At 35.6% G+C, this 14,982-nt stretch overlaps 1 protein-coding gene across 7 annotated transcripts in view; it reads right to left on the bottom strand.

The window, feature by feature from the left end:
• The window catches only part of RGS22 (regulator of G protein signaling 22), a 218,212-nt gene that overhangs the window by 36,444 nt on the left and 166,786 nt on the right, over positions 1-14,982 (bottom strand). For 6 of the 7 annotated variants that reach the window (XM_066265963.1, XM_066265965.1, XM_066265964.1 and 3 more), the window contains 4 exons: positions 14,195-14,357; positions 10,001-10,159; positions 7,065-7,133; positions 4,643-4,804 (listed from right to left, as the gene is read on the bottom strand). In XM_066265963.1, the coding sequence (XP_066122060.1) occupies positions 4,643-4,804; positions 7,065-7,133; positions 10,001-10,159; positions 14,195-14,357 (553 nt within the window). The remainder of the gene's footprint in view (positions 1-4,642; positions 4,805-7,064; positions 7,134-10,000; positions 10,160-14,194; positions 14,358-14,982) is intronic. The other variant, XM_066265966.1, reaches the window with a different exon arrangement.

Raw genomic sequence — 14,982 nt, 5'->3', positions numbered from 1 at the left:
AAATAGAAAAAACTATTTAAAATCTCCCCAAAAATAAAAGTCCAGGCCCAGACGGTTATACTAGTGAATTCGATCAAACATTCAAAGAAGACTTGGTTCCTATTCTACTCAAAGTCTTCCAAAAAATTGAAGAAGAAGCAATACTTCCAAACACATTTTATGAGGCCAACATAACCCTCATACCAATACCAGGCAAGGATGGCACAAAAAAAGAAAACTACAGACCAATATCTCTAATGAATACAGATGCTAAAATACTAAACAAAATACTAGCAAATCGAATACAACAACATATTAAAAAAATAATACATCATGATCAAGTGGGATTCATCCCAGAATCTCAAGGATGGTTCAACATACATAAAATAGTTAACGTAACACACCATATCAACAAAACAAAGGACAAAAACCACATGATCTTATCAATAGATGCAGAAAAGGCTTTTGATAAAATACAACACAATTTTATGTTTAAGACTCTCAACAAAATGGGTATAGAAGGAAAATATCTCAACATGATAAAGGCCATATATGATAAACCATCAGCCAACATCATATTAAATGGCACTAAACTGAAGGCTTTCCCCCTTAAATCAGGAACAAGACAGGGTTGTCCACTCTCTCCACTCTTATTTAATGTGGTACTAGAGGTTCTAGCCAGAGCAATCAGACAAGACAAAGAAATAAAAAGCATCCATATCGGAAAAGAAAAAGTAAAGGTATCACTTTTTGCAGATGATATGATCCTATACATCAAAAACCCCAAAGAATCCACAAAAAGACTACTAGAAACAATAAGCCAATACAGTAAGTTCGCAGGATACAAAATTAACATACAAAAGTCCATAGCCTTTCTATATGCCAACAATGAAATATTAGAAAACGAACTCAAAAATATAATCCCCTTCACGATTGCAACAAAAAAAATAAAATACCTAGGAATAAACATAACAAAGAACGTAAAGGACCTATATAATGAAAATTACAAAGCATTGTTAAGGGAAATCGAAAAAGATACAATGAGATGGAAAAATATTCCTTGTTCTTGGATAGGAAGAATAAATATAATCAAAATGGCCATATTACCCAAAGCAATATACAAATTTAATGCAATTCCCATCAAAATCCCTATGAGATTTTTTAAAGAAATGGAACAAAAAATCATCAGATTTATATGGAACTATAAAAAACCCCGAATAGCCAAAACAATCCTAAGGAAAAAGAATGAAGCTGGGGGCATTACAATACCTGACTTTAAACTATATTATAGGGCCACGATAATCAAAACAGCATGGTATTGGCAGAAAAATAGACACTCAGACCAATGGAACAGAATAGAAAGCCCAGAAATAAAACCACATATATATGGTCAAATAATCTTTGATAAAGGGGCCAACAACACACAATGGAGAAAAGAAAGCCTCTTCAACAAATGGTGTTGGGAAAACTGGAAAGCCACATGCAAAAGAATGAAACTCGACTACAGCCTGTCCCCGTGTACTAAAATTAATTCAAAATGGATCAAAGACCTAAATATAAGACCTGAAACAATAAAGTACATAGAAGAAGACATAGGTACTAAAATCATGGACCTGGGTTTTAAAGAACATTTTATGAACTTGACTCCAATGGCAAGAGAAGTGAAGGCAAAGATAAATGAATGGGACTACATCAGAATTAAAAGTTTTTGCTCAGCAAGAGAAACTGATATCAAAATAAACAGACAGCCAACTATATGGGAACTGATATTTTCAAACGACAGCTCAGATAAGGGCCTAATATCCAAAATTTACAAAGAACTCATAAAACTCAACAACAAACAAACAAACAATCCAATAAAAAAATGGGAAGAGGACATGAACAGACACTTCTCCCAGGAAGAGATACAAATGGCCAACAGATATATGAAAAGATGCTCAGCTTCATTAGTTATTAGAGAAATGCAAATCAAAACTACAATGAGATACCACCTCACTCCTGTTAGATTAGCTATTATCAACAAGACGGGTAATAGCAAATGTTGGAGAGGCTGTGGAGAAAAAGGAACCCTCATTCACTGTTGGTGGGACTGTAAAGTAGTACAACCATTATGGAGGAAAGTATGGTGGTTCCTCAAAAAACTGCAAATAGAACTACCTTATGACCCAGCAATCCCTCTACTGGGTATATACCCCAAAACCTCAGAAACATTGATACGTGAAGACACATGTAGCCCCATGTTCATTGCAGCACTGTTCACAGTGGCCAAGACATGGAAACAACCAAAAAGCCCTTCAATAGAAGACTGGATAAAGAAGATGTGGCACATATACACTATGGAATACTACTCAGCCATAAGAAATGATGACATCAGATCATTTACAGCAAAATGGTGGGATCTTGATAACATTATAAGGAGTGAAATAAGCAAATCAGAAAAAAACAAGAACTACATGATTCCATACATTGGTGGAACATAAAAATGAGACTAAGAGACATGGACAAGAGTGTGGTGGTTACCAAGGGTGGGGGGGGGGAGGGAGGACATGGGAGGGAGGGAGGGAGAGAGTTAGGGGGAGGGGGAGGGGCACAGAGAACTAGATGGAGGGTGACGGAGGACAGTCTGACTTGGGGCGAGGGGTTTGCAACATAATTTGATGACAAAATAACCTAGACATGTTTTCTTTGAATATATGTACCCTGATTTATTAATGTCATCCCATTACCATTAATAAAAAAATAAATAAATAAAAAAAATAAAATAAAATAAAATAAAATAAAGTAAAATACTTACCTTGTCTTAGCAGGGTTGGGATTACTCATATTCATATTAGCTTGAAGATACTTCTACCCATTCATAATAATTGCCTGTTCTAGAAAAGAGACTCTATCTACTTTCTAATTCTCAAAAAAAAATTTTAATATTACTTTTTTTTTAAGATGTGATTTAAAATTTTTTTTGTGTGTGTGATAGAGACAGAGAAACATGGAGAGAGGGCAGATAGGGACAGACAGGAAGGGAGAGAGATGAGAAGCATCAATTCTTCGCTGCGGTACCTTAGTTTCTTATTGATTGCTTTCTCATATGTGACTTGACCAGGGGCCTACAGCAGACCACGTGACCCATTGCTCAAGCCAGCAACCTCAGGCTCAAGCTGATGAGCCTTGCTCAAACCAGTTGAGCCTGCACTCAAGCCTGGGGTTTGGAACCTGGGTCCTCTACATCCCAGTCCGACACTCTATCTACTGCGCCACCACCTGGTCAGGCTAAAATTTTTACTTATTCATTTCAGTCAGAGAGGAAGAGAGGGAGGGAGAGAAGAAGGGAACATCGACCTGTTCCTGTATGTGCCCTGATTGGGGATCAAACCAGCAATCTCTGTACTTTGAGATGATGCTCCAACCAACCAAGCCATCCAGACAGGACAATATTACTTATCTTGTGACAGATTTTGAAAAAATTTTTCTAAAAATATTTTTTTCAAGTTGTGAATAGTACAAAAACTGTTGATAACTGGAAAGGGTAGAAACAATTTCATAGTATGTTAAAGAAAGTGTAGAATAAATTTTATTGAGCAACTACTAACTATATAGTATATATATATATATATATAATACACACATGTTGCAGAATATTCAGATTGCATAAACCTTCTTACATTATAGGTCAATTGAAAGCATTATTGTCTTAAATTCCAGTTTTATTTTTATTCCCTACTTTTATAATGGAATAAAGTATGCTGTTTGCAAGGAAATGAGCCTGCTAGCCTGCTAGCCCGGAGAGTGTCTAATAGAGGCTGAATGCCTACTCTTAGCATTTCTAGACAACAATCTTGTATTCAAGTCTGGATTATATAACCTAGAAAGTATTTTCTTCCTCTTCAATGCAAAGAGTCTAATGATTTCATTAGACATTTATTATTATTATTATTATTATTATTATTATTATTCATTTTAGAGAGGGGGAAGGGAGGAAGTAAAGGAGGGAGGGGGGAGAGAGAGAGAAAGAGAAAGGGTAGGAGAGGAGCAGGAAGCACCAACTCTCATATGTGCCTTGACCAGACAAGCCCAGGATTTGGAACCAGCGATCTCAATGTTTCAGGTTGACGCTTTATCCATTGTGCCACCACAGGTCAAGTCTCATTAGACACTTAAACCTGAAAACAAACTGCTTTTGAACCTAACCATTATTCTTTTACTGATTTATTTTGTTCAGAATTTGGCCATTCTTTCTAATAGAATGGCCTCTCTCATCTCTGTTGTTTTATTTATCTATATTCCACTATCTTAGATTACTATTGCTGTAAATACGGTTGAGAATTCTTGTAAGGAGGTCTTGGTAAAAATACTGATTATGGAAAATGTATATAGTATACTTATAGATAAGTGATATTCAAAAATATAGTTAAAACTTTTCAGGAAGATTCTCATTTGATATTAATATGTGGGACTTCCCTTAAAACCCTATACAATCGCTTAGGGCTCATTCTTCCTTGTATAATAATAGTGTATCTAAAATTGAAAAATAAACATTTCAATATTTCACATTGGTATTAAGGTGTCAATCTGGGGACATCTAGAGAAAGTTACAGTTAAGAATCTGATATGTTAATACATTTCCTCCTCAAAAAGAGGTGGCTTTCTCCCACTCCCAATAAAATACCTTATATTTTTGTACTTCTTGCCAAAAGAGCACCCCATTTTCCAATAAATCTCCTTTTAGAGCCACAAACCGTTGAAATTGTCTTGCAGTAACTGGATTCAATAATGCTTTACGAAAAGCAATGATTTCACAAGATGAAGATATCCACTTACTCTCCACAGGCTGTCCAAAGCAGAGAGTACAGAAATTAGCTGTGTTCTAAAAAGTAAACACAGTCATTTATTAGACTAAAAATCAACTTCTATCTCCTTTATTTTTTGCTGTTGAAATTTATGGCCTGGATACAATAGAATTTGGGAATTTTCCCCTCTGTTCTTACTCTTTGTCTTCTTTATGTTTTTATGGTATTTTGTTAAGAGGGAGAGAGAAAAAGACATGATTGGATGGTTTAGAACATATGACTATACTGTTTAAGAATGTTAACCATTACTACATTTTTATTACATAGTTTGAGACTATGGTGAAAACTACATTTTAGTGCATAGTATCATTTCTGTGCTTAAACAGAACAATGTAATCATAATGTTATGATTATACACTGTTATATTATTTATTTTATGGTGTCATATATTATGTTATATATTAATATATAATTTTCTTGCCTTTTAAAAAGTAAAAGCAGTTGGACATTTATGATTTTTTTCAAATTTTTAGAAAAAAATTGGCAATTAATTCTATTAATTTAAATAGGAAATTGATGGTAGAGCTTCACTACAATTCAATCCTAGAAAGATCATGTTTTTAGTGAGATATCACAGCATTTTAATAACAAATTATTTTAAAGAATCAATAATAAAAAGAAATAATTATTAATATATTATTTTTCATAATAAACTTCCTCTGACTGAGGATTCACTCTGCATAAAACAGGCCTGAGGAGCCATGTGCTTTAGTAATGGTTAAAGGTGTTACTTATTTTACATCTTCACAATTTTAAGATGTCTACTGCTTTGACTATTTTAGATTATATATTCATTCCTCTTTTGCCTCTCAGATGACAAAACAGATTTTATTGAATTTACTGAATAAATTTGTCTTTACTGAGTAAATTTTATTGAAGGTTCCCAAATTTGAGTTTAGCCTACAACCATGCATCAATCCAAAGGCAACGTTTTAGGTTAATTTAGGAATTATAGTAACAATCAAACAAAGCACACGATAAATATCCATTACTGATAATGCATAAAATAAGTTTCTTGAAACAAACCATATGTGATCATCAAAATGAGTGTTTATGAGAGTTATGTAAAAAGTGCCATGGGAACACAAAGGAAGGAGTAACTAATTCTGCCTGGAGAAGCAAAGGTTTTACAAAGAAGGGCCTTCAGGATGACCACTGAGTGGGAAACTGAACATTGAAGGCATCTCCAGTCAGTGTAGATGAACGGTGGTGCCTTTAACCCAGATAAAGCAAGTAGATGTCTATCACTGTTTTAGTGAGGTACATGTTGTGTTCTCTGGACAAGAAGTTAAGACACTCACCATATGGCTCATATTAAAATTATAGCCCTATAAATAGGAACAACTATGTATTTAGACTGGGGTGTTTGTTTAAAACCCACTCAGCAAATAATGTTTTTAAGACCTGCTTCTTAAGAAACTAAAACAGTGATTTAACTAAAACCTATAATTTTACTAAACAAACAAACAAAATATATAATGCACAATAATATCTAATATAAGTCCACTCTACTTAGAATTTCAATAAGAATATAGCAAAAGACAAACCTAAGAACAGGTTTGTTCTTTTTAAGAGGAAAATACAGAAAAAGAGGACCCTATAATAGATTCATATATACTTCTTTACCAGTCAAGCAAATTTTATCTTTGTTAGTTTGGAGTGGGTCACCTAGGTCTAGTTTGATATTTTACCAAGTCCTGTAGATAAATACCTATAAATTTCTAGGCTCAAAAAGAAGAATATGTTTATCTGCTTGTTAAGAAGCAAAGTATGCCATTTCAGTAAAGTATCATATTATAGTGGTTTAAATATTCACCAAAATGATAGTTATCTTAATTTTTTTAAGCTAAAATATAATTTTTAACATGAAATAATTTAACCTGCTAATTCTGCTGCATACATCTCATTCTTGTGTGTAATCCACTTTCAATAATAAATAAACTACCATATGCTGAAATAAAAAGCTTGTCTCAATAAATGCATCATAGCAAAATAAATAAAAATGCACATTTAAAGTCCAATCAGACACTTCTGGGGTTGAGCAGGGGTAGGAACTCTTTAAGAAGGTTCTGGTAGAATCACACTTTCTGCTAGAGTTCATCAGCAGATTAAGAACACTGTTGGTGGTCAGTTGGTAGCTTAGAAAACAGTGTCTACAATGAGGGTTTTTGAACAAAAAGGAGAAAACCACTTTGACAGAGTATAACTTCCAGGAGGAATAATATAACAAATATTACTTGCCTTCCAGATCCCAAGCCTCCTTTCATGTTTCTGTACTAAAAGCTCTTCAGCTATGTCTTTCATCTGTACCTAAAATCAAAACCAATTATGTTATGCCAATTATTCAGAATGTCTAAAGTTTTGAAATAATACACTAATTTCTTTTTTCTTTCTTTCTTTTTTTTTTTTTGGTGAGACAGTGAGAGAGAGAAGGACAGACAGACAGGAAGGGAGGAAATAATATACTAATTTTATATCTTTTAAAAATGAGGTAGGTCAACAATGAAATGAAAACCTCAGGATTATGCCTTCTAAAGCAAGCCTACACCCTTTCCAGGGGTCCCCAAACTTTTTACACAGGGGGCCAGTTCACTGTCCTTCAGACAGTTGGAGGGCCACCACATACAGTGCTCCTCTCACTGACCACCAATGAAAGAGGTGCCCCTTCTGGAAGTACGGTGGGGGGCATGATAAATGGACTCAGGGGGCTGCATGCGGCCCACTGGCCGTAGTTTGGATACGCCTGTTTTCTCCTTTACTTGAGGTACCCAAAGGAAATCCTGTGTATTAGAATTTATGGTTAATGATGGAAATGAATAAATTAAAACATTATTTTAACAACAAAAAATAAATAAATAAAATAAATAATGAGATACGGGTCAGCATGGATACAAGACAGTGCAGTTCAGAATAAAAAGGATCAGACTTAGAAATGGAAGTTCTGCTCAGGTTCCTGAGTAAGTTACTTACTGTTCTAAACAGTTTCCTTATCTGCAAAATAGAGATAATAATAGCTGATTGTATTTTGCTAACTGTAGATAATAGTGCCACTTTGGGTAACATGGAAACTGAAGAGATAATTAGGACTTCCAGATTTCTGTGCTATTTTCTAGCCACAACTAATTTTAGAAGAGTACAAAAGTTACTCAAGACAGGCAGAAAATACAGTAGATATTTCTTGAGGTTATTGCCGACTCACTATTTTCCCTGTCTTGGGAACCACTACTGCCAAATCGGTACTATGTGATTCTACCTGCCTTCCACAGATAAACCCAGAAGCTGACCTGGAGAGCCAGGGACTGGAGTCCCTGCTGCTCAGTCTTTCTGATAGCCACAGCCTCAAGAAATGACCGGCAAATTCTTCTCGCTGGGTTCCCACAGCTGTGCTGGTCCCTAGCTTGAGCAACAACTCTTCCCTTAAGTGTGGGAGACACTCCAGCACCATTTTATAATAAATTCTTTCTTTTCTCCTTTTCCTTTGGCTTAAGGTTGCTGAAACCAGTTTATATTGTTGGTCACTCAAAGATGCTAAGTCAGAACATGGCTGTAAATTACAATCAAATTATTGTGCTAAACATAGTGAGAAAAGGTGACACAATGGTGGGATTCAGCCTGTTCTTACTGGTTCAGCAGAACCAATACCTATTTTTTTGTTGAGTTCAGCAACCTGGTTGTTAAAATGGCACTTGTAATCAGGGTTCTCTCTAAGGTAGGCGCCTGGGCAGCCGCCCAATGTGGAAATCACAAATTTACATTCCTTACTCTTTTTTAACGTTCATCTGCACAATAGCATATTCTAAGAGCCTATAGTAATGTTCATTCCGTCCATAGGTGAAAATATTGCAAGTGAGGATGTCAATCAAGAAGCAATATGGAAATATCTTAAATAACAGTTGTATTTTTCTTCTCAGGTATTATTTAATATTTTTTTCATTAATACTTTAAAACTCTTTCTTATAACATAATTTAGTTTTGTGTACCTCTTTTATTGTTCTTATTTAAGTATTAAATGCAGAAAATAATAAATTATCTTTTAGTATATAGTTTTTTTATACTTAAAACAGTCATTAGGGCAGAGGACCAGTTGTTAAATTATTTGAATATAATTTAATATAATATTATTTGTAAATAATATTAGAAAGCTAAATATCTTTATACTTGGCTTTGGATAGAAAACTGGAGTTAGCCTGAAGAAAGGAATGAGGAAATCTGAGTTGTTCCAAAGCTTATTTCCAGGAACTTTTTACTTAAAACAAGTCAGCAATTCTCCATATTATAAATTCTATGTTCCCAGTGTACTGTGTTTTATATAACTTAAGGGACTCAGAAGACAAAAGGTATTTCCAGATAAGTAAGTTTCAAAATGTTTGATAAACTTCTTTTTTAGATTCTTCCTCATCATTACTAATGACACATGCTTTGCATACTAAAGTCCAAAATTATGTGCTCTCTGGTCCTTGTCTTGTGTCTGTAAAGATCAGGCTTTCTGTTTTTAAGTTTGATAATGACATTTTAAATTATCAAAAAAATACATGCTTCTTAGAAAATAAGAATAAACCAATGTAAAAATAAAAAACACCCCACTTTACAAAGTAAAAATCCTTCTCACTCCCCAAACCCATTCCCATGAGACAGAGCCTCTTAGATTTCTTTTCACAAACATAAAGATAGATACATGGATGGATGGATGGTGGGTAGGTGGGTTGATGGACAGACAGAAATAGAAATATATAAATATACAGATACATAGATGTAAGTAATATATAATGAAATTATCTTCCATATATTGTTCTATATCCTGCTTGTTTCAACAAATAAAATCTTTGATATCAATACATGTTGAAATCTCAATTTATATTTTAATCTCATTTTCTATGGAAATTTTCATATTTTGGTGTTTGCTGTGTTCTAGGCACCATGCTAAGAAACTAAACATATATAATTTCATTTCATCTTTACAACAATCTTATGAAGCAATTAACAATATATTTTTAAATGAGAAAACTAAGGTTATAAAACTTCAAATTGTATAATTAATATATGGCAGTATTGAGACTAAAGCTTAGGAATTCTGATTCCACACTCTGTGCAATGGCTGGGTCAACAGATATGCACATTTGATGTTTTGAGAGGTACTGTCAATCACTATCCAAAGATTATAGTACTAACTTTTATACCTTTATCTTTTGACGTGCTGCAAACTGTTCACTTGCAAGAAACAATGGCAGCCACACATTTTGTAGCTTATTTAGGACATGCTTCTGGATTTCAATTAGAACAGATGAATCAAGCTGCTCATGGAGAAGCTTTCCCCAGCCACCACTTAAAGTCATTACCTAAGACAATAAAATGAAAGAGAAATGACAAACTTCTGTGTTGGTAAAGAAACATTAATAGACATTCATTTGTTCATTCACCCCCTGAAAGGTGCCAGAATTTTCATTCTCTGTAAAGTGTCTCCTGGCTCTAGACAGATAACTCCTCTATCATCAAACAGAGAATTGTGGCTTATGTGATAGTTGTTTTAGATGTATGATTTTGCTTATATTTCAAAGAACACAGAAATGGGATCTTTGTCCTATATGACCACAGTCAGTGACATTTCTTCCTCCATGGCCTGCCTCAGTATCTTCAACTGTAAAATAAGGGCATTAGTGTATTAGTTTTCTAAGTTCTCTTCTAGATCTAATATTCTATGAAGCTGTAATTCTAGTCAAATTGACATGTTTGAGAAATCATTTTGTTTTGTGTTTGAGGAAAATGAGGTTTAGTAAAAAGACAACCTTGGCTCAGGTATTATAAATATATATAATACCAAAATGTTGGGTTGGAGATGGTCGGATGCTAGTGGTGGTAGCAATGTAGGGCTGTTTCAGCAACTTCTAAGAGGAAAATAGAGGCAGCAGGAAACAGAGAAAGGCCAGGTTACATAGACAATAATAGTCTCTGACTTGCATGGGTAGCACCTTTTGTAAAACATAATTTCTTTGGGCCCAGATCTTCTGTCTGCATAATTATTGGCTTCAACAAGCTACTAATGGCTATTTCCTGTTATAAATAATTCTGCTTTCTACCTGTTTCTGTGTACACATCACTCAAAATGTTTAGACTGCTCATTGGACATTCTTAGCTCTCCTTTGATTTATAAAATTAATCAAATCATACTAATAAGTTGTTTTACATAAAAATAAAAGAGACGCTCTTTTAGCCATTCTTTAATATTAATCAAATAATAATAACAATAATACTGTTTTGTATTAAAAAGAGAGAGAGAGAGAGAAAAGGTTACTTTGTTAATCAAAGAGCAAAGTGGCCTGACCTGTGGTGGCACAGTGGATTAAGCGTCGACCTGGAAATGCTGAGGTCGCCGGTTCGAAACCCTGGGCTTGCCTGGTCAAGGCACATATGGGAGTTGATGCTTCCAGCTCCTCCCCCCTTCTCTCTCTCTGTCTTTCTCCTCTCTCTCTCTCTCTGTCTCTCCCTCTCCTCTCTAAAATGAGTAAATAATAATAAAAAAAAAGAGCAAAGTGGCCACACAACTGGAATTAGAATGGGCATGAGAGGGAAGGGGGCTGTGGGGCTGGGCAAAAAAGGTGCAGGTGTTAAGGGAAAAGAACCTCACAGACACAGACAACAGGACAATGATACCAGAGGGCAACCAAGTAGGGGAGGTAGAGGAGGCTATAGAAGGAATAAATGGTGATGGAAGGAGACTTGACTTTGGATGGTGAACACACAATACAATATACAGATGATGTATTATAGAACTATACACCCGAAATTCGTATAATTTTATTAACCAGTGTCACCCCAATAAATTCAATAAAAAAGAAAAAATAAATAATGTGATGCAAATATCCTTAAGTATAAAATAAGCAAATAAAAAGTAAAGACAAAGATGAGAAAGAAGCATCACTGGGAAATTTCCTGTGATAGCAACGGGTAACTTTTCCCACTGAATTTTAAATTCTCAGCATGTTATGCTATGGAGGGTTCACACAGTAGCACGGACACCACTAAATCTCACGCAGTGTAGCACAAGCCAAATAGTAGAAAACAAATGCTTTCCACGTGTTTATTTCCTGCTTGTGCTTATTGAGATACTGACCTCCTCTGCTAACACATCCCAGATTTACATCTCAGGGAAAAAACTGCAAGGCATTTTGTCAAGGTTGCTTAATTCTACATCTTCTGCTCCCTCTTACTCTCAAGGACTTTTGCTTATTTCTCCCCACAAACATCGAGCTTTTTAATTTGTTAGGCTCTATCTCTGAATATATCTGAAATTTTAAATTTACTGAATTTAGCATTAATGTGAGATTTGTATTTTATGAATGTATGTCAACAAAATATACATTTGTGGTTTTTTTAGAGAGTCCTTTTAGAGAGAGAAAAGAGAGAGAGAAGGGGGGAGGAGCAGGAAGTATCAACTCCCTTATGTGCCTTAACTGGGCAAGCCCAGGGTTTCAAACTGGCAACCTCAGTGTTCTAGGTAAACACTTTATCCACTGCGCCTCCACAGGTCAGAATATATATTTGTTTAAATTACCAATATAAATAAATTAATGCTTTCATTTGATTTTATCTCTAGGTGGTAATTAGTGCTAGCAAACTTTTTTTCTTTCTTTTGTTTTTGTATTTTTCTGAAGTCAGAAGGGGGGGTGGGGGAGGGGGAGGATACAGACAGAAAGACTCCGTATATGCCTGACCAGAATCCACCTGGCTTGCCCACTAGGGGGTGATGCTCTGCCCATCTGGGGCATTGCTCCGCTGCAACCAGAGCCATTCTAGCACCTGAGGCGGAGGCCCTGCAGCCATCCTCAGCGCCCAGGCCAACTTTACTCCAATGGAGCCTTGGCTGCCGCAGGGAAAGAGGGAGATCAAAAGAAAGGAGAAGGGGAAGGGTGGAGAAGCAGATGAGCACTTCTTCTGTGTTCCCTGGCTGGGAATCAAACCTGGGAATTTCACATGCCAGGCAGACGCTCTACTGCTGAGCCAACCAGTGAGGGCCAGTACTAGCAAACTTTGAACTAAATAAATTACTACAATTTTTTAAAATTTTCTCAAGTATTACTACAATTCTTTTTTTTTTTTTTTTTTTTTTGTATTTTTCTGAAGTTGAAAACAGGGAGGCAGTCAGACAGACTCTCACATGCGCCCGACCGGGATCCACCTGGCATGCCCACCAGGGGGCGATGCTCTGCCCATCTGGGGCGTCCTCTGTTGCAACCAGAGCCATTCTAGTGCCTGAGGCAGAGGCCACAGAGCCATCCTCAGCGCTTGGGCCAACTTTGCTTCAATGGAGCCTTGGCTGTAGAGGGGAAGAGAGAGGCAGAGAGGAAGGAGAGGGGGAGGGGTGAAAAAGCAGATGGGCGCTTCTCCTGTGTGCCTGGCCGGGAATCGAACCCAGGATTCTGCACGCCAGGCCGACACTCTACCACTGAGCCAACCGGCCAGGGCCGTTACTACAATTCTTAAAGCACAAAAATTGAGCCATATTTTATGTGATCAAACTCACTACTGAATCTCAATTGAAATTTTTGCTGTAAATAATACTACCATGGTTATTAATAAGTTGTGATTCAGGTCATGTGACTTGGATCCAACAAAATGATTAAACATGTTCCTGGTCAATGAAAATAGTTTCTGGGGACAATACAATGGCAAACAGACTTTTTCACAAAGATCAATTGTGTTTGGAGTAATATTAGTTAATAGAAGAACAGAAAAGATGTAAAGATGACACTTAATGGCTGATAATGGCTGTTTTCTTGCTTGTTGCAAGGACTTTGTCCACCTTGTTCATCACTTATCCAGAGCATCTAGAAGAGTGGTATATCACAGGCACTCATATTTGCTAAATAATTAGATGACTGAATGAATAAAATGTATTTTTATTCTCTAAGTTACTTTTTAAAATAACACATTTTAAAATATGTAATACTTGAGTGAATTTTAAAGACATTTAGTTTATAGATACTTGTGTCTAAAGTGTCTAACCTCATGGACATAGATAAGAGTGTAGCGGTTACCAGGAAAGAGGGGTGTGGGGGAGGGGGAGGAAGGTTGGCAGAAGGGTATAAAGAGGGACAAATATAAGGTGGCAGAGGATGACTGGACTTTGGGTGACGGGTATACAAGCTAATCGACTGTCCAAATGATGTGGAGATGTTTACCCAAAATCTATGTACTCTTGTTGATCAATGTCATCTTGTTAAATTTAATTTTCTAAATAAATAAATTTTTAAAAAGTGTCTAATACATAAGCTATAAAAAGCAAATGAAAAAATTGACTCTCAGGTTGTTGGCAGAAGGAAATAAATTACTGTGTTTCATACTTTAATATAGAAAATATATTTTCATGTTGATACCTGATGCTGTTGACGTAGAGAAGCTGGACTGTTAGGTCCAAAGAAATATTTTTTATTAAGGTATTTGTTTTTAATAGATATAGATTTTGCCTCCCTTTGCTTTTGGTCTCTGTAAGTTATTCTTCGGAACTGCTCAATGTCTGTCCAACACATAAGGTCCATGCTAAAATGAAAAACAAAAGAGAACATCCTTTCTTATTTACTTCTCTCAATTCTAAATACTAGACACCAAACAAAGTTGTTTGTTTGTTTTAAGTGTTTGTAACTGCTTGTCTCATAGAGGAGAGCACCAGAATAGGTTAGACTCTCTTGCTGTAGCAAACTCAAATTGCAAAGCTGTTGTTTTGACAGAACTTAGAGAGTAGTTGTCTTCACTAGTTAGCACAAGTGATTAGGTCATGGAACTAACAAGTACAATATTGTGTTTTATGCCGGCTAAATATATAAATAAATACCAGGAATTCTAGGATCAGAAAACAATCTATCACCATTGTTGGTAGGATCTCAGAGTTCTTCCATTAATGATGGGCTAGTACTGTCAGTTTCAAATGTGGGAACATCTCCACCCGTTGTATGTCTATTTGGCAACAAGCTAATTTAGAATAATCCTCAGCACAAAGAAGGAAAACTATATATGTGAAATGTGGCTCCCAAGTTTAACCGATGCCTGCTAACTTGTGAGAAAATTATTTTTAAAAAAAGATCCATACTTCAGTTTATATTAGATAAATATAAGATCCTAAGTTTCTGTGCAAAACTACATTTCACTTATGTATTAGTGAAATAAA

Source organism: Saccopteryx bilineata, chromosome 3, assembly GCF_036850765.1.
Source record: "Saccopteryx bilineata isolate mSacBil1 chromosome 3, mSacBil1_pri_phased_curated, whole genome shotgun sequence".
Lineage (NCBI taxonomy): Eukaryota > Metazoa > Chordata > Mammalia > Chiroptera > Emballonuridae > Saccopteryx > Saccopteryx bilineata.
The sequence above is the reverse complement of the archived record's forward strand: the minus strand, read 5'-3'. Positions and strand labels throughout refer to the sequence as shown.